The sequence below is a fragment of the Thamnophis elegans genome, chromosome 12, assembly GCF_009769535.1.
Source record: "Thamnophis elegans isolate rThaEle1 chromosome 12, rThaEle1.pri, whole genome shotgun sequence".
Lineage (NCBI taxonomy): Eukaryota > Metazoa > Chordata > Lepidosauria > Squamata > Colubridae > Thamnophis > Thamnophis elegans.
The window spans coordinates 32,567,413-32,593,943 of record NC_045552.1 but is presented as its reverse complement, the minus strand read 5'-3'; the positions used below and the strand labels follow the sequence as shown (position 1 = coordinate 32,593,943).

General features: G+C 42.9%; 1 protein-coding gene across 2 annotated transcripts in view; it reads right to left on the bottom strand.

The window, feature by feature from the left end:
* Window positions 1-26,098, bottom strand: part of LAS1L (LAS1 like ribosome biogenesis factor) — a 71,196-nt gene extending 45,098 nt beyond the window's left edge. Inside the window, exons 1-8 of one of the 2 annotated variants that reach the window (XM_032227883.1) lie at window positions 25,764-26,098; window positions 23,358-23,606; window positions 22,452-22,577; window positions 20,768-20,837; window positions 20,591-20,672; window positions 11,566-11,640; window positions 11,328-11,374; window positions 6,658-6,767 (exon numbers count right to left, since the gene is read on the bottom strand). In XM_032227883.1, coding sequence (XP_032083774.1) covers window positions 6,658-6,767; window positions 11,328-11,374; window positions 11,566-11,640; window positions 20,591-20,672; window positions 20,768-20,837; window positions 22,452-22,577; window positions 23,358-23,548 — 701 coding nt within the window. In that variant the 5' untranslated portion in view covers window positions 23,549-23,606; window positions 25,764-26,098. Of the gene's footprint in view, window positions 1-6,657; window positions 6,768-11,327; window positions 11,375-11,457; window positions 11,641-20,590; window positions 20,673-20,767; window positions 20,838-22,451; window positions 22,578-23,357; window positions 23,607-25,763 lie in introns of both variants that reach the window. The other variant, XM_032227882.1, reaches the window with a different exon arrangement.
* Between the last annotated feature and the right edge of the window lie 433 nt (window positions 26,099-26,531).

Here is a 26,531-nt window from a genome sequence, read left to right as displayed (position 1 = left end):
ACAATCAGACCAGAGGATGGAAAAAATGGAATTGGAATATAAACAACTTAATAAAGAATTAGAACTATCAATAATTCAACTGGAAAATGAAAGAGCTGCATTCTACCTAAGATTCCAAAACATACCAGAAGAGAAGGAGGAGGACGTGAAAGGAAAAGTAATTAAAATTCTCACTGAATCTCTTTAAAAAAAGAACAAGAATTGAGAGGAGACATTGATGAGGCTTATAGAGTGCATACTAATTATGCCAGAAGACATGGACTCCCGAGGGAAGTGCATGTAAGATTTGCTAAAAAAATAACGAGAGATGAAGTGTACAAAATAACCAAAGAAGAGACAATTACTCTACAGAGAAAAGAGTTGATCACGCTCAAACAGATTCCACGAAGAATTCAGGAACAACGTAGGCAGTACCAATTCTTAACAAACCAGTTAAATAAAAACAGAATAATGTACAGATGGTTGGTACCAGAAAGGGGTTCTAGTATCTTGGCAAGGAAAAATGATATAAGATAGAAAATATAGAAGATGCACAGAAATTCTATGAAGAATTCCGCTAGAGGGAAATAGAACAAGGAAGCAAGGAGGAATTGGAAAGTGGAGGTCAAGAGGAAGAAACATCAGAACATAACGAAAGAAACAGGAGAGAAGAACAGAGGCAAGAAAGAGAGAGCAGAGAAGGAACGCGCGAGAGGGAAAAGTCAGATACAAACCAGAAGTAAAAAAAAAAAACAACCCCAGTTAAAGATGGATCAAGAAACAACAATTATCTCGATAAATTTGAATGGACTGAATGCACCCAAAAAAAAAAAAAAGATCCCAGATGTTTAATAAAATAAGAAGGTTAATGATGGTGAAATCAATTCAGGACGATAGCTGGCATATAGACTATAGAACGAAAGAGAAAAAAGGAAATGATATGAAATTATATGGGTTTGTAGAAATACCATCCCCAAGAAAACACAAATGGAGATTTGAAAGAGACGCCTATAACAATAGAAAAAGAAAGGGAGGGAAGAAGGAAGGAGAGGAGGAAGGAAGTAGAGAAAAGAGGGAAGAAGGAAGGGAAAGGAGAGGAGGATGGAAGGGAGAGAAAGAGGAGAGATAGTAGGAAAGGAAGAGGAAGAGTGGAGGAGAGGTAAGGGAAGAAGAAAGAGATAAGGAAAGGTGGGTGGAAGGGAGAGAAAGAGAAGGAGAGGAGGGAGGAAGGGAGAAAAAGAGAAGGAGAGAGGGTAGGAAGGGGAAGAGAGAGGGTAAGAGTAGGGGAGAGGTAAGGGAAGAAAGAAGGGGAAGGAGGGGAGGAAGGAAGGAAGTAGAGAAGGAAGGGAGAGAGAAAAGAAAAGAAAAAGAAAATAAGGTGGTGTTATAACAGACGCTTGGGATGGTAAACAATACAATCCAAACTGTACCCTATAATCTCTTAAATGGAATAACAATAGTATAAGATTGGCAAAAAAAAAAAAGAATAACCATGTGAATGTATACCTAGAATTGTATGTAAGAGAATAAAGGATAGTAAGAATATATAGCACATTATAGATAAACAATATTTGGTTATAAATAGCTAAGTATAAATAAATATAGAATTATACATAAAAATGGATAACGAATAAAGAGACCATGAATGTAAGATAGAAAGGTATAGAAAGGGAAAACACTAACTGCAAAGAAACCGATACGGAACTGCTGTATGATATATGATGGAACTTCTTGTTCCTATGTTGTCTTAAGTCATGTGTTTGTTCTTGTTGATGTGTTTATGTGTGTAAAATAAAAACGTTAAAAAAAAAGAAGCACCAAGATTTTTAGCCTCTTTTTTGAGGAAAAAAGGTGTGTCTTATACTCCGAAAAATACGGTAGCTACCTATTAAGAACTAGCTTAGAAGTGGTTAAAGAGGTTAAAGATACAATGTTAACTTAGTCAAAGAATTTTAGCCACACAATTTGAGCTAGAAAAGTGGCAACAACTATGGGAAAGAAACTATAAATTAACCATATAAAGAAAACTTATACAAAATGTTCTATAGATGGCACATGACACCTGGAAAATTAGCAAAAATGTCTAAAGACAAATCAGCGAATTGTTGGAAGTGTCCACAAGCAATAGGATCATACTATCACATGTGCAAAAGCAAAGGATTATTGGACTAAGATAAGAGTATGGTTAAAGAAAATGTCACAACAAGAAATAGAATTTAGACCAGAGATATTCTTATTAGGTATTATTCCAGAGAAATTCAAGAAAGAGGATACCTATTTGATTATACAAGTAACTACAGCAGCAAGAATTCTATTTGCCCAAAATTGGAAATCAAATAAGCTACCAACAGATGAAGAGATAATAAAAAAGATATTCGATTGTGCAGAGATGAATAGGTTGACAATGAAAATAAAGGATAAAGAGGAATCGGAGCACTTCAAGACATGGGGAACATTCTATGATTAGTTAGAGAAACTAGAAAAGAAAATAGGGAGAAGATATAGAACCCAGACGAGGCACTGTTAAATGGAAGGGGGGGGGAGAAGGGGAAAACAGAAAAGAAAATATTAAATATATAACTATACAGCCAAAAATGAGATATAAAGGGGAGGAAAATATAGCTAGGATAGATTAGCGAAGGCAAGAGAATAAGAAATGATATCAAATTATATTTGGGTCTGCGGAAATACCATCTCAAGGAAATATAAACTGAGGCCAGAAAGAGACACCTACAATAATAGAAAAGAAAGAGAGAAAGGAGAACATGAAAGGGGGATGGGGGAAAGAAGAAAGAGGCAAGGGGAGGAGGATGGAAGGGAGAGGAAGAGAAGGAGAGATGGTAGGCAGGGGAAGAGGCAGAGGAAGAGGAGGAGCAGAAGAAAGGCAAGGGAAGAAGGAACGGGAAGGAGAGGAAGAAGGAAGAAAGTAGAGAAGGGAGGGAGGGAGAAAAGGAAGGGAAAACAGGAAGAAGAGATGGTAAATAAAACAACCCAAATTGTATATTATAACCCATTAAATGAAATAATAAATGTATAAGAATGATAAATGTATAGAAGAATAATAACTATGTGAATGTATACTTAAAATGCTATGTAAGAGAATAAAAAAATTAAAAAAATTCTCAAAAAAAATGAAAGCAGAAGTGGAAGACTGAAAACCTGTGTCACTTGCGCAACCATGAAAATATAGCTGGGGAGGGAGGAGCCAACGTTGTGACAATACGGACCTGCGGTCCCGATGCTCCGCGACCGCAGCCGATACTTTTGCCGCTGGGTGGTCCAATCGGACCTAAACCGTCCCGAAGAGATGGTGAACAGGAAGAATGGGGCATTGGTTCTTACCTGATATGCCCCTTCTCTGGGCAGGTGGAGACAGCGGTCATGCATAGGTTAACTCAGTCAGTAACCAATAGAACTGAGTCTACCAAAGTGATGTCATTGGCTCTGAGGAGCATGCTCCCGCTTTTCTTGACGAAGGAGATTAATAGACTGCTATGTGTGAACAATCGCTTTCTCTCCAGACTCAACACAATATGCTCCCCGCACACCCCTGCGAAGTAGGCCAGAATTCCAGGGTGGGGATGACCGCTGTCTCCACCTGTCCAGAGAAGGAGCATATCAGGTTTTCCCAGATGTGCCAACATGGCTCTTAATAAACTGGAACTTTGAGCAATAATTTGCCTTGGACTCTGATTTACTTTTGGATGCTATTTGGAAGCCTGACATTACTCCGCTCTACATCACAACAGCCAGGGTGGGGAAAATTCCTCATAAGCAATTTAAAACCTGCTAATTTCCAAAACCACTGCACAAAGAATTTGGATAGTACCCAAAGTACCCCTTACCCTTCCAGGACTTGAGGAAGTTCACACCTTGGAAAGTCCCTCAACCAGGAAATCCAGCTATGTATTGCAAAATCACAGGCTGATGCAAGAAGTTTTAAAAACCCTGAGGATTTCCTTCCTCCTTCCTTTGCATGCAAACAGAAAGTATCGATCCTGGAGTAGCTAGGAAGATGAGCTTGGCTGACCAAAACTCACATGGCCTTACCGTCCTTGTCAGCAAATCTGCTGTGTAAACTGCATAGATTGTAGCCTGCTCCTTTACCCAAATGAAAAGAATGAATTACTTTTTACATGGCCATTTCTATCTAAAGCAAGGGGTCCAATCTTGGCAACTGTTAGGACTTGTGGACTTTTAACTCCAACATTTTTGGGAGTTGAACTCCACAATTGTTAAAGTTGCTAAGGCTGGATACCCCCAATATAAAGTGAAATGGTTGTTTAGAAAACCAGGGAGACAATATGCCATCCCAAACTGTGTTTCCTGATCTCCAAAAACATGGTTGGGACAAAGTCATAAAGGAAGTCCTCGATTTACAATAGTTCATTTAGTGATCATTCAAAGCTACAACAGCGCTGAAAAAGTGACTTATGACCATTTTTCACACAGTTGTAGCATCTCCATGGTGACATGCCAATTCAGACACTTGGCAACTGAGTTGTATTTATGACAGCTGCAATGTCCCGGTGTCAAATGATCTGATTTTGTGACCTTCAATGGTCACAAAAAGCAAAGTCAATGGAGAAGCCAGATTCATCTAATAACCATGTTACTAATTTACCAACTTAATAATGGGAGCTAGAAAAGTCATAAAATGGGGCAAAACTCACTTAACAAATGTTTCACTTGGCAACAGAAATGTTGGGCTCAAATATGGTTGAGCCCAACATTTCAACAGACTACCTGTAATGTGTTTTAAGTCACTAAAAGCAGCCCTCAAACTTACAACTGTAAGATGTTTGAAGTTACAATGATACTGATAAATGTTCTGACTGGTTCTCAGACTTATGACTATTGTAGCATTTCTGTGGTCACATAATCAAAATTTGGGACCTCACTGACATGGAATATGATGGCTGCAGCATTCTGGGATCATGTGATCACCATTTGCAACCTTTCTAGCAGGCTTCCGACAAACAAAGTCAATGAGTGAAGCCTGATTCACTTAATGACCAAATGTTTCACTTAACAACTGTGATTTGTTTAATGACCACAGCAGAAAAGGTTTTAAAATCAGGAGCAACTCACTGAAATGTTCAATCTTAAAGGCCAGATTTCTATTGCCAACTCTGCTTGCTTCCATTTCATTGACGCAACCCTGCACATGGTTTGGCTGCACAGAGAAATGTTTCTAAGTGGATTCTAACTGAACCTAAAATCTGAAATATGTATTTATGAGGCAAAATGACAAAAATGGAACGGAACAGAATAACAGAGTTGGAAGGGATTTTGTAGGTCCTGTAGTCCAACCCCCTGCACAGCAGACCCTACACCATGGGTGTCAAACTCAAGGCCCATGGGCCAGATTCGGACTGCAGGGTGTTTAAATCTGGCCCAAGGGGCCAGCCTGGGAATATCAAAGGACTGGCCCAAGGGGCCAGCCAGGGAATATCAAAGGACTGGCCCACGGTGCCTCTGCCAGCTGAAAACTGGCTGTGCAGGGCCCCCAGTTTTGGTCCCCAGAGTGCTGCAGGAGGCCATGGAGGGTGAAAACGAGGCACAGGGGAGCCACACGCAGCCCCCAGTGCCCTGTTTTGGCCAGTAAAGTGTTGTAGGAGGCTCTTCAGGCTGAAAACGGGGCAGAAGGGGCTATGCACTGTGCTGTACGAGGCATCTGTTCCCTGCCGCCGCCCCCTCCACCAGCCCACGAAGGGGAACTACAATGCTGATCCTCGAAGAAATCCAGTTTGACACTCCTGCCCTACATCATTTCTGACAGATGGCAGTCCAGTCTCTTCTTGAAAGCTTCCAGAGATGAAGTTCCCACAACTTCCGAAGGCAACTTCTGTTCCATGGGTTGATTTTTCCCACTGTCAGAGAAAATTTCTCCTTAGTTCTAGATTGAATCTCTCCTTGTTCAGTTTACATCCATTATTTCTTGTCTGACTTTCAGAGAGCAAGAGCCGAGGTGGCGCAGTGGTTAAATGCAGCACTGCAGGCTACTGCTAAATCAGCAGTTCAGCGGTTCAAATCTCACCGGCTCAGGGTTGACTCAGCCTTCCATCCTTCCGAGGTGGGTAAAATGAGGACCCAGATTGTTGGGGGCAATATGCTGACTCTCTGTAAACCGCTTAGAGAGGGCTGAAAGCCCTATGAAGCGGTATATAAGTCTACTGCTATTGCTATTAGCACCTCAGAGAAAGCGGACTTCTAAAAACCTAGCCTTAAATAGGAATCTACCTCTTCCTATAAGGACATCCAGGCTTTGAGGATAAAGCAACCTCTACTGCAATGGTTCTCAAACTTCCCAATGCCATGACCCTTTAATACAGTTCCACATGTTGTGGTGACCCACAACCATAAAATTGGTGTCTCAGTTCCTAAGACCATCAAAAATATGTGCTTTCCGGTGGTCTTAGGCGACCCCTGTGAAAGGGTCATTCGACCCCCAAAGGGGTCCCGACCCACAGGTTGAGAACCACTGCTCTATTGCTTCAGTCAGCACTCTCTGAATCCCATTTTTTAAACAAAAAAAAGAGGGGGAAGCAGCACCAAAGAAGACAAGAGAGTTTCTTCTTACTTCAGTAAGATTTTTACTTGCAGGAATGTTTTTTAAAACCACAAGGGAGATTGTTATGACTGACTCAGAAATTCTGAGAGTTGAAATCCACCTACCTGTTCTCTTGTAATAAATCTTTCATTTGGGCCACAACCCACTCCACCTCTGAAGTAGCTATGCTCCAAATTTTGCAAGCTTGGTTGACATCTGGCTGCTGCCTGAGAAGCTAAGGCAAGAATGAAGAAGCAATACATCAACTAATGGATGGGATTCACAGGTTGGGTTAAAGCATAATAAAATACAAGTTTGTTTGGAGCCTAGTGTTATACGTAATTGAGTCAACTGCCTTACGGATATGATGTACCGTATTTTTCAGAGTATAAGATGCACCAGAGTAGAAAACGCACCAAGATTTTGAAGAGGCAATTTAAAAAAAAAAAAAAGGTTTTGCACACTGCAAACCTCCCAAAAACGGCTCTTTTTTCGCAAAAATTGGCCCATTTTATGACAAAAAAAGGGCATGGATAGCTTTAGGAGGCTTATAGAGTGTTGCTGGGGGCTGGGGGGGGGCAAAAAATGGCCTGGTTTTTGCTCATTTCTCCATAAGGCTATGCATGGCCATTTTGGTGAAGGGGCGGAGTTTCTGGAGGCAAAAAATGCTGTATTTAGTGTATAAGACGCATCCAGATTTTCAACCTCTTTTTTTGGGGGGGAAAAGTGTGTCTTATACTCTGAAAAATACGGTAAGTCATTATGACAACCAACTTGGAAACTGTTGATTCCAACAATCAACCAGGTTAGGAATAGAAAAGACAACAGGAAGAAATCGGAAAGGATAAAACATCTGTACTCATAGCTATTCAAAATGAATATAAATCTGGTTCAAACAGAATAAAAATAGACTGTACAAATTAGGTGTGCATATTTATAACATGATGGTCCATTTAAAATTCAAATAAAAGTAGCCCTTGACTTACAATAATTTGTTCAGTGACCGTTCAAAGTTACAATAGCACTGAAAAAAGGGACGAATGAAAGTTTTTCAAACTTATAACCGTGGCAGCATCCTCATGGTCACATAATCAATATTCAGATGGTGTCATGGGATCAGGTGATTACTTTTTGCAATCTTCTGACAAGCAAAATCAATGGGTAAGCTGGGTTCACTTAACAACCACATAACTACCATATGTGATTCACTTTACAACTTTACAACTGTGGCAAGAAAAGTCATAAAATGGGGGGAAATTCACTTAACAACTGTCTGTCTTAGCAACAGAAATTTGGGGGTCAATTATGGTCATACGTTGAGGACTACCTATATTAGTTTAATCCCCTACATTACTTTTGTTGCCACTTCTCTTTGTGTCCAAGAAACTTAATTACCAAGACTGTCAGTCACTTTGATTTTTTGAAAACACTGCTTTATGTTCTCAGTGATGGCATCTCTCCATCTAGCTTTCCATTTCTGCAAGCATAAGGATGTTTTCCAGGGACCCATGCCTTTATCTGATGCATGCTTTAGTTTTGAAAAAAGTGCTTTCAACGAGCAGTGTGGTTAGCATCTCATGTTCTCCAGGTCCAAGATAATTTCAACCAGCACCATACTTCAAGAGCAATATGGGTTTTTTTCACAGTCTTTCTGATGGCCCAGCTTTTAAAGCCACATTTGTAGTTGGGGAAAACCTTGCAGAATCCAATCTCGTTTGGTCACTGGGACCAGAGGTTTAGTCTTCCAAGCTTTTGGTCTCTTGCTGGAGCCAATCGTCAAGGAACATAGAATAGTCCAAAGCACACATTCTGCTAGAGAGAAATTCCCTGAGAATGGGCTCCAGCATGAGTCTGAAAGCTTGGAATAATAAACTTCTGGTCCCAGTGACCGACCATGATTGGATCCTGCAACATTATCCTGGGACATACATATTTGCCTTCATTTCTGGGGAAAACCTTATATACATTTGTTTTGGTCTGATGTCCATGTACCTTAATTTTCAGTCTAGATCTGTTGTAGCCTTTATCTCAAGAAAGAACACCTCTTTATTTCATAGTTCTAGTCACCATTCCTAAGAATTTTTGAATTTACTATTTCAATGACTCTCTGCATTAGATTGGCATTGCCTATTGACATGAATTAAGGTTTTCTTTTTTAAAAAACCCTATTGAGCAGCAGCTTGATGTTTACACTCATTTCTTTCACCTTCAAGAGATTCCTTTTCTGTGTGTCCAACAACATATACCGTATTTTTCAGAGTATAAGACACTCCAAAGTATAAGATGCACCTAGCTTTTGGGGAGGAAAACAAGGGGGGGGGGGAAATCTGCCTCTGCCTCCCAGCAATTTAGCTCCTTGCAACAAACAGCAAACAGTACAGACAATATACACGTTTGTGGTGTATTTCTGTGCATGTGGGCCTGACCCATAGAAATAGGAAAGAAATGTACATTAGGGCAGTATACTAATGCCAGAAAGTTTTCTTAAATATAGTCACACTAGCTCCTCCCAATTATTTAAATAGATCTACTCCAAACAGAACTAAGTCAGAGTCTGATTAAACAACAGGATAATGTTACATTTCAGACTATACTTGTACAGAAACTTAAAATTGATGTGGCTTTCTGGAAGTATATGTTATTCTCTGCTGTTTAAAAGAAGATACAATAGCACTTCAGATCAAGCATTTATTTTAAAAAGCTTCTTCATTTTGTTAAGTTGTCTAGAACAATAATAAAGCAGTCTTTTTAAAAAAATGTAATAATTTGAACATTCTATAGGCATTTATAGTTAATGACTTACCTCCTTGCAGCAAACAGCCTGATTAGCACAAAAAAAAATCTGCCTCTGCCTCCCAGCAATTTGCCTCCGTGCAGCAAACACAGCAAGTTTCACTTTCAATTTCAGCATGGGCCTCCCGATCATCAGTTGTTTCAGGCTGCAGGGATTGCCATAACCTATTGCCACCTCTGCAAGCCCCATTTTCCCCATTTGCTGCAAGGAGTTAATTGCTGGGAGGCAAAGGCCAAAGGGTTGGGGCTACATTCAGTGTATAAGACGCACCCAAATTTTCACCCTCTTTTAGGGGGGGAAAGGTGCATCATATACTCTGAAAAATATGTTATTGGATTGTTGATATTACTCCTAGCAATGTTAATTCCAATTTCTTTTAATCCAGCATCTTTCTTGGTATATTCTGCATATGTTAAATGGACAGTGGGACAATATGCACATCCCTCTTCCAATTTTGAACCCTTTAGTTGCTCTATGTCATTCTGACCAAAGGTAACTGGACTTTCCTTGTTTTTCCTAAAAAACGTTTCACTTCTCAAAGAAACTTCTTCAATTCTGACTGAATGGTGGTGAATGGAAGGATTTATATCCCTTGAAGTTATCTAATCATTAGCAGCAAGGAATATAAATTATAATATAGATGTCAAGGACTAAAGCGTTTCCATGACTACTATCAACTTGAGAAGTGGGGGGAAATGCCATGCATACTTTTGGCCAGAGTAAAAAGTCTCATATTTCTGTAACTGGGATGTGAACGTGCATGTCCAGAACCCTGCCGTAAGGTCCTGTTGGAGAATATGATTGATGACCTCAGGCAGAGGGGAGGGGACACAGGGGTAAAGTTCAGACGCCATTAAGTGGGATTTAGTTTCAGCTCCACAGAAGTCCGTGCCAAGATGTTAGTCCGAATAAATGAATGGGTTTTCTTTGAACTTTGTCTGGAGGCTTGTAAATTAATTAGGTCAGCTCTTGGAAACTTCACAATAAGTATCTTCAAGGAAAAACAAAGAAGGTCCAGTTGCCTTTTGAAAGCATGCCTTTGGGACAACCATGACCTGGATGACTTAGAACCTCCACAAATATTCTAACTGTGGCTTCCTGAACAAGAAATTCATTCTCTGAACTTCTATAGAGATTCTCAGTCATCCAGGTCATGGTTGTCCCAAAGATGCTTTTTTCAGGAGGCACCTGGACTTTCTTTTTTTTTTTTCTTTGAAGATGTTTCGCTTCTCATCCAAGAAGCTTCATCAGTTCTGACAGCATTGCTTCCCCACTTCTCTTGGAAGAGAAGCAAAATGTCTTCAAAGAAAAAACAAGAAAGTCCAGTTGCCTCCTGAAAAAAGCACTTTTGGGGCATTCTCTGAACTCACTTTTTCCAATCGCAGGAAACATTGGAAGATGCAGACCCAATTCATTTGGAAAAAGTATCGGGTAGTCCTCGACATACGACCATAAGAGAGCTTGCCATTACAGTCATATTCATGATGGTCATGTGACAATCTGATTTTACCCTTTTCCTGTGCCGATCATTAAGCAAATTCTACGGTTTAAGTGTGATCCACTTGTTTGCCGCAAATGTAGTTTTGCCCAAAACTGGAAGTGTTGTTTTTTAGCATAAAAAATATGGGACATTGCAAATGACTGTATAGGTCATGGGTGTCAAACTCAATCACGTCATGTGATATATTGTGATATATCGCAATCTTTTTTTCCCCTTTGCAGAGCTGGGGTGGGCATGGCCTGCACATGACACATGTGGACACCCCAGGTTGGTTGGAACTTTGAATGGTTGCTAAGCAACCAGCTGCAAGTTGAGGACTACATGTGGTGAATCAGGAGACTTTGCTTTGTCTCTGCATCAGAAAGTCCAAACTATAACATTTTAATCAAAGCAAAACTCCTAGAATTAATACTTTATTTTTTCATTTACATTTTTATCATTTGAAGAATTTTCAAAGGAAACAAAAATTGCTAGTCTGATTAAGAATCTACAGAGCTTACCTCAAGCTGTTGATTTTTAAACGAAGTCAAAACATCTCTGACTTTTCCTGGGGGAGAGATTGGGAAAAAAGAATCCTTTAGAAAAACATTAAGTGCAGAAAGAAGAAACAATAGATCTGAATACATCTACCACAGAGTTCCTGTTGTTTCTGCTCATCTGGCGTCTTCTTTGAATCTTCTTGACTGCTGGCCATCTCATCTTCACCATCCACTTCTGATGATTCTTCACTTTCCTCACCTTCTTTAACTAAATTATTGCCAAGTTGGCAACTCCAATATGAGCGCCTCAGCCAGTCCAGCACAGTATCACAACCTGCAGAGAAGAAAGGATGGCACCATTAAAAATAAACAAGATACCGTATTTTTCAGAGTATAAGACACACTTTTTTCCTTCAAAAAAGAGGATAAAAATCTGGGTGCGTCTTGTACACCGAATACAGCATTTTTTGCCTCCCAAAGCCCCACCTCCTTCCCCAAAATGACCGTGCATACCCTTATGGAGGCTTTCAGAGAGCTCCTTGGGGCTGGGGAGGGCAGTAATGAGCAAAAAAAGGGCTTTTTTGCCCCCCCCCAGCTCCCATCAGCACTCTATAAGCTCCATAAGGCTACGCATGCAATTTATTTGATGAAAAACGAACCCGTTTTTGCGAAAAATGGGCTGCTTTTTGCTCCCCCCCCCCCCCGGAGCACTCTGCAAGTCCCCCCAAGGCTATTCATGCCTTTTTTTGGAAAAAAACGGGTCCGTTTTTGTGAAAAACGGGTCCGTTTTTGTGAAAAACGGGCCATTTTTGGGAGGTTTGCAGAGTGCAAAAACTCCCCCCCCCCTTTTGGAAAGCTCTTTAACTGATTGATGAGAAGTAGATTGATCAAGTGCTGTGCCAGCAGAAACAGTCTTAGGTGCTGCAGATTGTCAGTGATTTCCTTCTCCAGCACATGCATAAATATACCTGGAAACATGTACCTACCTACCTACTCTCTCTCTCTCCCCCTACCTATGTACCGTATTTCTCTATCTCTATCTCTCTTTCTCTCCCTCTCTATCCCTCTATCTACTTACCTACTTTTTTTAAAAAAATGCCTCTTCAAAACCTTGGTGTGTCTTATACTCTGGTGCGTCTTATACGCTGAAAAATACGGTAATAGTTGTCTCAAATATGCTTTTTCAAAAGGCAACTGGACTTTCTTTTCCTTGAGGAAGAAGACGACATTTCGCTTCTCATCCAAGAAGCTTCACTGTGTGGACTTCAACTCCCAGAATTCTATGCATCTGACAAGTTGCCAAGATAGACCCAATGTTACTTTTTCAGGAGGAAACTGGACTTTGTTTTTTCTCTGAAGACATTTCGCTTCTCATCCAAGAAGCTTCTTCATCTCTGACTGACTGGATGGTGGGGAACGAAAGAATTTATATTCCTTGAAGACAGCTGATCATTTGCATTCTTATAGAGTCAAGAAGGAACCATTTTGCACTTCAGTTTGAGATGCAAACAACACAGACTCATCCCCAACAGCCTGTGCCTGTCTTCAACAGTGAAAGGACACAGGGCAGAAAACATCCGGCAGCCAAGAAGGCTGCACACCATTTGCTCTTCCCTCTGACAGGGAAGAAAAGTGAGAGACAGTTTGGTGTAGTGGTGAAGGTGCTAGCCTAGAAACCAGGAGACTGAATTCTAGTCCTTTCTTAGGTATGAAAGCTGGCACAGCCAATCTCTCAGCCCAGAAGAAAATACTGTGTATGTTTGCTGCTCTGTGTAACTTATAAAATAATAAAGGCAGGATAAAATAATCAGATTAAAAAAAAACAGTGTTTTCAAATACCCCATTTTTGGAAATGTAAGAAAAAATCCTGGATCTCTGCAAATGATCTGGAACAGTTTTCTCCAGATCTGTGTCTTCCAGGAACATGCTGAAAGGTAAATTCCATACTTCTAGAGGAGAAATCTTATCTGGAGCAGAGAGAAGATTCTGCATTTTCCTTCTACCCTGAAGAGTGAGACATTTCTATTCCCTTACTATATGCTTAAAACCTTTTCCAAACAAGTCACCACTTACAGAGCTGATTGAAACTTAACTATCCTCTGGGGACAGTAGTATTTTCTCCCTGCACTGCAACATCACCATCTGGAGGAAGCACTAAGGATAACATCAGATAACAAATGTATACAGCAGGGCTGTCAAACTTGCTGCCCACAGGCCAGATGCATCATGCCCTGGCCACGGACACACCCTGTTTAGAAAAGGGGGTAAAAGTCTTGATATGTCACGTGATGCCACCATGATGATGCAAGTTTGATACCCCTGGTATACAGGAACTTGGAGCTGACCTCATCTTATTTTTAAAAATGTACTGATTACATGCTTGTTTACTCAGGTAGCTGTACAGGAAAGCTACTCTAGGAATAAACTGCCTTTAACTGGTCTGCCTTCCTTCCTACCTTCCATAACTCAAGGTGGCGAACATATCCAACACACCTTCCTCCGCCTCCTATTTTCCTTACAACAATAACTGTGAGATGGGTTGGGATGAGAGTGAGCTGGCTTTCATGGCTAAGCAAGGGAACATTTGTCAGCTTCTGCTTTGCTACTGCTTCAGCTGCCATGAAACGGGAGGGGGGGGCGTGTATGTGGGAGGGTTTTAATTGATGTGCTGGAGGTCTGCTGCAGGAATGTTCTAGGATGTTCCAGTCGTTGGGGTCTACGCATGCGTATGTGTTTCCCGCCTGCATCAACGGCCTTCACATTCCATCTTGGCCTGTCTTTTTGAAGTTATCTCACACCTGACATTTGAAGGACTTATGATTGGACTGGAGCTTTGATCCTAAGGGGGGGGACGGGCTTTGCCATATATCAATTGCTTTCGCGCCATATTATTCAGATCTTGCTTCACTACTGCTCGCTTACCATTTATAATTAGTAAAAGTACTTTGGATTTCCAACCCATGGAGTCTCTTGGTCTTCTTTCCTAATTATGGAATGGAGTGGGGCGTGACAAGAAGCAAGATCTGAATAATATCCCTTTCCAGGAGATTTACGTCTACCGAGAAGGGACATAATGTCTTCTCCGACCAGAGAAGAGGAAGGCGCCGTTGGAGGGACGGATTCCAGTGAACTGGGACCTCCCGACCTTTCTTTACACCAGCCCAGCCCGTCTGACCGACCTCTGCACGAAGATTTATGTCAACTACAAATTTCCAATCAGCCTGAGCCTTCCCCCCTACCCCGTTGGTCAACTTCAGTGGGGCAAAGAGAAATAGAGACAAGCTGGAATGCTGGACTCACCCAGAGACCGCCTCAACAAACTTCGCTGGAGCCAGGGGCCGTGAGGAAACCTCAGGCGGGTGAATTCCCTGACTATTGGAGCCAAAGAGGCGATGAAGCTGAATGGAGAAATTATCAACACCAGGGCCCCGTGAGAAAACCACAGCGGAGTGAGTTACCTGATTATTGGGGTCAAACATTTTTGGAGGACAGGAGGGGGGAGGAGGAAAGAGACTGGAGAAGTTGGCAACGTCACCCACGCCAGGATTCTCCCCCACCCCTCCCTCGGCCTGTCTCACCCCCTGCGGCTAGAGGTTTTGCTGATCAAAGGGGACCTCCCCCCCAGGCCCCCCCTCGACGACATCGGATGGCTAAAATTCCTCCCTTGCCTGTGCGTTTTAATGGTGCTTCAGCCACCCTTCCCTCCTTTCTTATGCAAGTCTTTAACTACATGGAAATATATGGGCGGGACTTTGAATCTGACACTTTAAGGGTCAGAATGGTTCTTTTATCCTTGGACGGTGAAGCGGCTACGTGGTCAACTGCTTTGCATATGTCTGGTTCTCCCCTCTTGGGGAATTTCAACCGTTTTATGGCGGCTTTCCGCCAACGTTTTGATGACCCGTTAACTGAGAAGCGGAACAAATTAAAGTTTTTAACCTTTGACCAAGACGATAGACCAGTCGCCCAATACATCCAGGAATTTCAATGTCTGTCTCAGTACATGAGAGGCTGGGGGGAGGATGCACTTCTGGACAAATTTGCTGAAGGCTTAAACGCTGACATTTATCAACAATGTGTCAATCGTAACCTGCCGAGGCGTTTAATCACTTGGTTTGAACATGCTGCTGACGCTGAGCTTGACTTAATTCGTCTGCGTTATGCCACTGAAGAAAGAAGGAAGCGAAAAGAAAGAGCTGCCAAGTCCCTCCCCCCTCCTACTACTCAAGCGCTTTTCAGACGCCGAGGCGACGCGAGGGAGCCCCCTTCTGGCTCCTCCAGACCTTTAACATGTTTTCGCTGTGGGAAGCTTGGGCATACGGCCCCCCTCTGTCGGGCGAAATCACCCCTCTCTGCCCAACCCCCTCCCAGACGTGAGGAGAAACCTGCCAGAGGCTCTGAAAAGAAAAAGAAGGAAACGGCTTTCGCTGGGGAAACCAACCCCCCTCCTCTTCCCCAACCTTTGACGGATGACGCGGATGCTAACTCCTCTTCTTCTGATGACTCAGATGACGACACTTCACCTCACTGGGTGAGTTCAAACAAGGGGCCCCTTCTACTCCCTATTGAATTAAAAGTTCCTCCTGAGGGGACACCTGCCACCCTCCTAGCATTACTGGATTCCGGCTGTTCCCGGTCCATGATCAACCCAGCCATGGTTGAGAAATTAGGACTCAAATTGCGCACTTTGAAAACCCCTATTGTTTTTTGCCAGATAGACGGATCGGTTGCGGGGGGGGGGGCGCCCATTTTTTTACTGAGCCTTTGGAAATGAAAATGGGTACCCACACTGAATTAATCTCTTTTGTGGTCGCACCTGGCATGGACAGACCACTTATTTTGGGCATCCCGTGGCTCCGGAAGTGGAACCCTCACATAAATTGGCGGACAGGCCGCTTGCGTATTCGCTCCAAAGTTCCTCCAGTGGGGGAGGGCTCTCCAAACCAACCTGACGTCACTAACGTTCCTGAAGTAGCCGCTAGGGGGCAGGAGAGGATTGCAGGAGAGGAGAAAATTCCGAAGGAATATTTGGATCTTAAGGAAGTCTTCAGCGAGCAATCTTCGGACATTCTGCCCCCCCACAGGCCTACTGATTGCTCCATCGACATTTTGCCCGGGGTCAAACTCCCAAAACCCCGCATTTACTCCATGTCACCCAGGGAAATGGAGGAGATGCGTTCTTTCATTGACAAAAATTTGAAACGTGGTTTCATTGAACCGGCCCGACCCAAGGTGGCGGCCCCTGTGCTGTTTCGTGAGAAGAAAGATGGGTCTCTTCGTTTATGTTGTGACTTTAGGAACCTTAACGCCATATGTTCTCAAAACCTCTACCCACTCCCATTGATGAAGGACTTATTGGCGCAACTGGGGAAGGGCCGCATCTTCACAAAATTGGACCTGCGTGAAGCGTACTATAGGGTTCGCATTAAGGAGGGGGACGAATGGAAGACCGCCTTTAACTGCCCTCTTGGTTGTTTCCAGTTCCGGGTCATGCCTTTTGGCCTACAGGGGGCTCCTGCTGTATTCATGCAGTTTATTAATGAGATCCTACACGATCATCTCTATAAGGGCGTTATCGTATATCTGGACGATATCCTCATTTATACCCGCTCTCACGACCACCACGTCAATCTAGTGCGCACTGTTTTGAAAAAACTCCGTGCAGCCAACTTGTATGCCAAATTGTCTAAGTGTGAGTTTCACCAAACTACTATTGACTATCTGGGCTACCGTATCTCCCCTCATGGAGTTGAAATGGACCCTGAGAAGGTAAAGGCCGTCACTGAATGGGACGCTCCCAAAACTCGTAAACAACTGCAACAATTTTTGGGTTTCGCTAATTTCTACCGTCAATTTATTCCCTCTTTTGCCGACATTGCTCTCCCTATTACTAATTTGCTCAAAACTAAAGGCGACCCAAAACCTAAACCCAGTAAGCCTTTGGACTGGACCATGGAATGCCAGGCGGCGTTCGAAAAGCTTAAACGCCTTTTTGCCGCTGAACCAGTTCTTAAACATCCTGACCTCAACCAACCCTTCGTTGTCCAAGCTGATGCCAGTGATGTCGCCGTTGGGGCTGTTCTGCTACAAGCCAATGACCAGGGTACCTTACAGCCTTGCGCGTACACCTCACGTAAACTCACTGACACGGAACGACGCTGGGCGGTCTGGGAGAAAGAGGCGTTTGCAGTTCGTTGGGCCCTCGCTACTTGGCGCCACTTCCTTGAAGGCTCTAAACACCCTTTTGAGGTGTGGACTGACCACAAAAATTTGGAGGCGTTGCGCACGCCTCGCCGTCTCTCCCCAAAGCAGATGCGTTGGGCCCAATATTTTAACCGTTTCAATTTCACTCTAAAGTATATCCCGGGTGGAAAGAATTTCATGGCCGATGCTTTGTCCCGGTTACCTCAGTATAATTGTTCCAAGCTAAGTATCGTCCAACCGCTCTTGGCGGCTCCGGTGCTCACACGTCACCAGACCAAGGCCCAAAAGGACGTACCTCACGACCTGCTTTCTGACCTCAAAGCAGCTCTCCCGCAGGACGACTGGTTCCTGAACCATCGGGACGAATGCACCATGAGAGACGATCTACCGTGGATTGGAGCTAAATTATACATCCCCGCTTCCTTACGTCTTGTGGTCCTTCGTCGCGCTCATGACTCCAGGATGGCGGGTCATTTTGGATTCGTGAAAACTTTGCACCTCGTGAAGAGACAATTCTGGTGGCCCTCTTTAAAAAAGGACATTGAACTTTATGTCTCCAGTTGCCCGGTTTGCGCTACCGCCAAAAAACCTCCGGGGAAACCACACGGCCTTCTACAGTCCGTCGCCCGCCCCATTGCCCCGTGGAAGGAAATTTCTATGGACTTTATTGTGGACCTTCCCGAGAGCCAGGGGCACACGGTTATCTGGGTGGTTACTGATTTGTTCTCCAAGCAAGTTCACTTCGTGCCGTGCCACAAGATTCCTTCCGCCAAGGCCTTGGCTAAGCTCTTCCTTTCCCACATCTACCGCTTGCATGGCGTTCCCGACCGTATTATCTCCGATCGTGGAGTCCAATTCACATCCAAGTTTTGGAAGGAGTTCCTCACGCGTATTGGCTCCGCCCAGGGCCTTAGCTCCGCCTACCATCCTCAGACTAATGGCGGCTGTGAACGTACTAATTCCGTCCTTGAACAATATTTACGTTGTTTCATCAATTATCAACAGGACGATTGGGTGGACTTGTTACCACACGCTGAAGTGGCCTATAACAATTCGGTTCACTCCAGCACTGGGTTCACCCCTTTCAGGGTCGTTTATGGCCATGATTTTGTTCCTATCCCCGAACTGCCTACGGCCCAGCCTCAGGTTCCTTCCGTGGCGGACTGGAGTGAACGTCTCAGTCGCCTTTGGCCCCTCACTCGTTCCACCTTGGACGCCGCCCACAAGGCTCATAAGAAGCAGGCTGATAGGAAACGCTCTCAGCCTTATGAGTACCACGTTGGTGATTTAGTGTATTTGTCCACGAAATTCTTGCATACCACTCAAAAGTCTAAGAAATTGGGTCCCAAGTATGTTGGCCCTTTCCCGATTTTGAAAGTTATCAATCCTGTTTCGGTTCGTTTGCAATTGCCCAAACATCTTAACCGCATCCATCCGGTATTCCATATCAACCTCATCAAGCCAGTTCGGGTATCTGACCTGCGCCCCGCAGATGACCCTCCGCCTGCTCCGTTGCTTGTTGATGGGGAACGTCATTTTGAAGTCCGGGACATTCTGGATTCCCGCAAGCACCGCAATCGCATCCAATACCTTGTGGCTTGGAAACATTTTCCCCCCTCCCACACGGAATGGGTTGATAAGTCCCACGTTCGTGCTCCCCGCTTGCTTCGGAAATTTTATGCTGCTTATCCCGACAAGCCTTGACTTTTCTCCTTTCCCTCTCTTGTTTGTTTGTTGTTTGTCTGTTTTGTTTGTTTTTTCTTTCAGGCTTGACAGCCTTTTTTCCGGGGGACGGCCGGATGTCAGCTTCTGCTTTGCTACTGCTTCAGCTGCCATGAAACGGGAGGGGGGGGGCGTGTATGTGGGAGGGTTTTAATTGATGTGCTGGAGGTCTGCTGCAGGAATGTTCTAGGATGTTCCAGTCGTTGGGGTCTACGCATGCGTACGTGTTTCCCGCCTGCATCAACGGCCTTCACATTCCATCTTGGCCTGTCTTTTTGAAGTTATCTCACACCTGACATTTGAAGGACTTATGATTGGACTGGAGCTTTGATCCTAAGGGGGGGGACGGGCTTTGCCATATATCAATTGCTTTCGCGCCATATTATTCAGATCTTGCTTCACTACTGCTCGCTTACCATTTATAATTAGTAAAAGTACTTTGGATTTCCAACCCATGGAGTCTCTTGGTCTTCTTTCCTAATTATGGAATGGAGTGGGGCGTGACAACATTGCTTTTGTTTCTGCATTTATTGTTTTAAAGTGAATATTCTAAGAGGAAAGGAGTGAATGCGTTGAAATATTTCAAGTTGCAGCTGCTTCAGAACTGGAACAGCCCCATTTTAAAAGCAGATAGTACTGTTTTAATTATTTTTGGAAGTTTCAGGCTCAAAATACAAAAAGAATGTTCAGAGCAGACCGATTGACTTACAATCATTCATTTAGTGACTATTTGAAGTTACAATGGCACTGAAAAAAAGTGACTTGACTGTTTTTCATACTTACAACCGTTGCAGCAGCCCCATGGTCATGTGATCAAAAATTTGACACTTGGTAACTGACTCATATTTATGACGGTTGCAGTGTCTCAGGGTCTTGTGAAGTCAATGGGGAAACCAGATTCATTTAATAACCATGTTACTAATTTAACAATTGCAGTGATTCATTTAACAACTGTAGCAAGAAAGACTGTACATTGGGGCAATAGAAATTTTGGGCTCAATTGTAGTCGTAAGTCAAGGACTACCTATATGCAGCTCCATGTTGAACAGTGGTGTCCTTGGTGCTCTTCGTGCTTGGCTGTTTGCAATTACTAATGGCATAGTACTAGCAATAGCATTTAGACTTATACACCACTCCATAGTGCTTTACAGCACACTCTGAGCAGTGTACAATGTCAGCATATTGCCCCCAACAAACTGGGTCCTCATTTTACCGACCTCAGAAGGATGGAAGTCTGAGTCAATCTTGAGCCGGTCAGGATTGAACTCTTGGCAGTGGACAGAGTTAGCCTGCAATAACTGCATTCTAACCACTACACCACCATGGTAACTTCATCAAAATAAAAAATAATCCTTTACCTTTTCGGCAAGTTACCAGCTGGGGAAGGGTGCCATGTGTTAGGTTGTGACGTAGATCCACAATCCAGGTTGGGATGTTCAGCTTGGACAAGAACCAAATGATTATTAAAATCAGAGATGGAAGCAATGCAATTATTTCACAGCTCCCAGAGCTTAATCAATTCAAACCTCTTTTACCTCTTTTGCTAGATGCCTCAGTGGAATGGTAACCATCTTCTGCTTCCGCTCAGTGATGAGATTCACAAACCTGTGGGTGATAGAAGTGTTGAATGATTTCAGGGAAACTACTTGTGTTTGAGAATATCACTTGAACCTGAATCAAACCCAGAAAGACAAATCCTCCCAGCCTTCAGCCACCATCTTAAAATTAATTGTTCATTATGACCCATGGCAGAGGAGCTGGTTATTTGAGGGGCTGTCTGCCTTCCATAGTATTTGCTTTGCCAATTTGAATTGGCAGTGTTGGCATGCTCCAGGTTTCTTCAATTAAACAATGTCTATTCTTGGGGACCCCAGAAGCATTTCTGCCCTCTAGAATGAGGTTTCCACCCCATGATCTGATGGTCCCATTCTTTGTTGTTTTGAAAGGGCTTGAAGATCTGATTCTTTATTCAGAGCTTAGCAAGAATGAAGCCCCTTACAGTAGATAGTGTGGGTTTGTTTCTTTTTTGTTCAGTTCTTGTCATCTTTGGGTCTTCCTTTTCATGTATGTTTTAAAACAGTTTTGTGAGCCCAGAGACAAGCAATATAATATTCAGAACAATGCAGAATAACAATTCAGCTACCACTTGAAGCAATAATGTTCATGAAACAAAACTTACATGTTTTCAGTTATATGACTTAACAATGCACATGAAATAACTACTTAACATCTCTTAATTCAAGAAAGCATTACTGTAACAGCTCAGACTATAAAATAGTTTCCTGCAGCTAAGTAACTGGTAATGTTCAATGGCTTGCTAGTATCTCTTAAACTGTGCATTGATCCTTCTAATCCAGCGGTTCTCAACCTTTCTAATGCCACGACCCTTTATTTTTTTTAAAAAAAAAAATTTATTAACAAACATGTAAAATACACACACACAAAACTTAAATGTACACCATATTTACACAATACAATACGAACAGGAGCTTCCTGTTCTTTCTAATAGCAATTATCAATTGATACCGCTAACCTTATATTATTTCCCCTTCTATTGTATTTCATTTGGATTTCATCATTCTTAACCCTCTTCCCTGCATGTGCGTCTGCATGTGCATTTGTGGGTGTGTGCGTGCATGCGAGAGAGTGTGACACAGCACGCTTAAAGTCTAAAGATTTAAGAGTTCCGATGGTCTTAGGCGACCCGTGAAAAGGTCGTTCAACCCCCAAAGGGGTCGCGACCCACAGGTTGAGAACCGCTGTTCTAATCCTTGGTGATAAGGTCTTTTTTTTTTTTTTTACAAAACTAAAGACATCTTTGGAAAAGAGTTTGTTGCCATTTCAGATTAGGACAAGGCTATTAATAAAGAGAATATTTGATATCTGAAGAAGAGAGAACTAAGTAAACTAAGTTTGGTTAGTTGCAGAAGACATTGAATAGATTTATTGAAAAACTACCAATATAAGTTCATTGTCAATATTTACTAGCTGAAAAAAGACTGGGTTTGAAGAACCCACGTAGATTCCTGTTGTTTTTCAATATATTCTTTGCTCAAAGTTTTTAAGAGTGTCTTTAAAAAAAAACCTTCAGAATTCAGAAGCTGCTTTCATTAGAGATAGAAAAAAAGCTTTCTGTAAAAATGTAACTATCTCTTTCCTAGACTCTCCAATAAACCTTACACAGCAGCTCCTGTAACAAGCTTGTTCCCTCTTTCTTACCTCACCAGAGCCAGGCCATAGGTCAGGATCAGTTCATGGGATTTCAGAACTCCAGAGGCATCTAGAAGCTTACAGCGGATCAGATCTGCAGTGCATTCCACAGCTAAAGGCATCTTGGACCCAAACCTAATTTCAGAATGAAACACAGTAACATTATGATCTTCTGCATGCCGTGATTTACCGGTATGTCCTTCTACGGCAAACTTAGAACACCATTTGAGATTACAAACATCCTTAAGGAAAACATCAACTGTTCTGAAAGAGTTTCTCTCTGCAGCAAAAATGAAGGGCTTTCTTAGACACACTGAACTCATTTTGAGAGCCAGCAGTCCACAATAGTGCTGAACAGCAACCAGTAAACCCCAAAGTTCTCTGCAATGATTAGGAATTCACTGAATTTCTCTGTACCAAAATTAATATGAAAAGAGCTTCTAAGGGGGAAAATATTTATAAAGTTGAATACATCTGACAAATAAATGATCTAGACATGGAACCCCTGAATACCTATTACGGGTAATTCCTGACTTACAACCTTTCATTTCATGATCGTTCATGGTTACAATAGCACTGAAAAAAATGATTACCACCATTGCAGCATCCCCAAGGTCATTTGATCAAAATTTAAATGCTTGGCAACTGGCTCATATTTATGATGGGCGTAGTGACCCGGGGTCACGTGATCACCTTTTCTGACTTTCTGACGAGCAGTCAATGGGGAAGCCAGATTTACTTAATAACCAGGTGACTAATTTAACAACTACGGTAACAACTGTGGCAGGACAGGTAATAAAACAGGGCAAAACTCACTTAACAAGTCTCGCTCAGAAACGAAATGTTGCAGTAAGTCAAGGACTACCTGAGGTAAGGACTATACTGATGCAGCTGAAAGAAAAATGTTCTTCTCACCTGCTCTTCCAGACAGACACTCTGTCCAGTGCCTCTCGTTGTGTGTGGCAGTCTTCACAATACAGCCCCACCATCACTTGGTCCCATTCGGCCTTGCTCTGCCAAGGAACAACATTCCGTGGTCTCTTCAACTGAGATGCCTTGGCTGCCAGTTTCCATCCTGGCTTTTGGTTTCTGGGCTTGCTAGCCATGTTGTTGTAGCTCTGCCCTTCTAGCTCTGCCCTTCTTCAAGCTTCCCAGAATCCGGTGCTACAAATGTAAAGAAAGCAAACCAGCCAAAAATGAACCTCCACCAACTAATTCCCAAGTCCTCTACAAATTGTCCTCAACTTACAACCATTCATTTAATGTTTGAACTTACAACAGATCTGAAAAAGTGACCTATGATCATTTTTCACAACTACGACCGTTGCAGCATCTCCATGGTGATAAGATCAAAATTCAGATGCTTGGCAACTGGCATGTATGGTTGCAGGGTCCTGGGATTATATGATTGGCTTCTTTGACCTTCCAACAAGCAAAATCAAAGGGAAAGCCAAATTCACTAGTTTAACAACAGCAGTAATTCACTTAAGAACTATGGCAAGAAAGGTTGTAAAATGGGACAAAACTCATTTAATTTTAGGCTCAGTTGTGGTCATAAGTTGAGGACTACCTGTATTTAAGTCCTAAACACACTCCAAGATCAATCTTTAAAATAAAACCAAGCAAGACCTCCTCATGCTCTATTTTGTTGAAGATCAGTGCCCTCATCTTTCCCAACAAAATGTTCTCATACTTATTTATTTCTCACTGAGAAAATATGTTGGGCCAGTCCATCCTTCTCAGCCAAACCCACCTCACAAAATTGTTGTTGTGGGAAAAATAGGAGGAGGAAGGTATGTTCACTGCCGAGTTATTTATAAAAATAGTAAGTGAGATGTAAAATAAATAAAATGTGGCAACCCTACTCACTTAGAGTGACTCTGGGCAGTTTACAGAACTAAAACCCCAATACAAAATCCAGTAAACCCTCACCAACCTGGTGACAACATTCGAACCAACCATTTGATGGGTGCTGTATCACCCTGGGGTCTCCAGGCCCCCTCTGCAAAACTCTTCTGGCACACCATCAACAGAATAACCGGACTGGAAGGGACCTTGGAGGTATTCTAGTCCACCTTCTCAAGCAGGAGATCCTATATCGTTTCGGACAAATGCTGTCCAATCTCTTCTTAAAAACCTCCAGGGACGGAACCCTCACAACTTCTGAAGGCAAGCTTTTCCACTGGTTAATTGTTCTCACTGTTAGGAAATTTCTTAGTTGCTTCTCTCCTTGATTAGTTTCTACCCGTTGCTTCTTGTCTTGCCTCCTGGTGCTTTGAAGAATAGTTCCTCCCACACTTCTTTGTGGCAGTCAACCTATTTGCCAAAGCTCCAGAAGGCAAGACAAGAAGTAATGGAACATTCCTTCAAAGTATGCAACAGTGAAATACACTGTAACCATCTTCTCTCCCCACTTGCCCCTGACAAGCCTTTTTCCTGTTTCAGTTATACAGGTTTTGCCCTCCTCTTCCTGCTCATGGATCTGGAACCTGTAAGCCACCCAAACTCACCTTACAGGAGAGATCCGTGGCAAAATCAAATTAACGAATAAATGGATGGACAAAAACGGTAGCCCAGCCATCTGAAGGGCACCAGGTTGCAGAATAACCAAAAGACGGATTCAATAATATCAGTCTTCTTTCAAATCTGGCCACTTTTAAGATGGGTGAAGTTCAACTCCCATAATTCCCCAGCCAGCAAAGCAAAACTGACTGAAGAATTCTGGGAATGGAGTCTGCCAATCTTAAAGTGGCCAGATTTGGAAAACACTACAGGTATGGTGGCCCTCAACATACAACCATAATTGAGTCCAAAATTTATGTTGGAAGTAAGAAATTTGTTAAGTAAGTTTTGTCCCATGTTATGACTTTTCTCACATTTGTTAAATGAAAATAAATGTAGTTCTTAAATTAGTAACACAGTTGTTAAGTGGATCTGGCTTCCCCATTGAGTTTGCTTGTCAGGTCACAAAAGGGGATTGCATGGCCCCAGGACACTGCAACCGTCATAAGTATGAACCAGTTGCCAAACATCCGAATGTAAATCAGGTGACCATGGGGATTCTATAACAGTCATAAGTGTGAAAAATGGTCATGTCACTTTTTTCAGAGCTGTTGTAACTTCGAACGGTCACTAAATGAACAGTTGTAAGTCGATGACTACCTGTATTATTATAGATGATGATGATGTATTCTATGCATGCCCAGCAGACACAACCCGGTCTCGAAACTGCAGAGGGACCAACGTCACAAGTGCCAACACACATCTCCTTGCAAAAACTCTCACACGCCACATGCACCCATCTGCGCATTTCGCACGTGCCTGTTTCGGGAGATCCCCCTTCCGTCCACTGCCACGCGTAAGCACCAGCCCGATCACCTGCACCCGCCGCCTGTTGGCCTTTTCCGCACAAAGAGCCCCCGGCGATCCAGCACCGGAGCAGGAAAGGGGCACCCAGCGACGGCAGAAAACCGTGGGAAGGAGGCGGCGCAGAGACAGCGAAGGAAGAGGCGGAGGGATGGGAAAGTTAGCCAATCAATCCCGGTAGGGGGCGGAGAGAAGAAACCAATCGGGGAGAACTCCAGGTGGCGTGTGCAGGAGTAGAAGCGGAAGTTGGTGACGGTTGGTGCGACGCCTACATAGTCCTCGGGAGAGGGGCTTTCGGCTGTTTCAGGCCGAGCGAGCGTCCCCTCTGGCCTAGAGGCAAAATGAAGCCAAGTACAATGTTATCATACATTACGTGCTATATTTATATATTATATTTTGCAGGTATTGTATATATTATATTGTATACAATATTACATATTATATAACACATGAGATACGCACGCAGAGGCAATAATGTAATATATATCACACACACACACGCACACCTTAGTACAAAAACACAAAATAGAATAGATTATTTTCAGAAGTCGTGGGGCTTCGTCACTGGAGGTTTTTTTTAAAAAAGACTGGACAGCTACTGAAATGAAATAGAGCCTCCTCCTTGAGGTGGAGGGTTGCACTAGAAGACCTCCAAGGTCCCTTCCAGCTCTATTCTAATCTAAAGAACTCAGAAGAACTCTTCTGTGCACTAGTGAATCATGT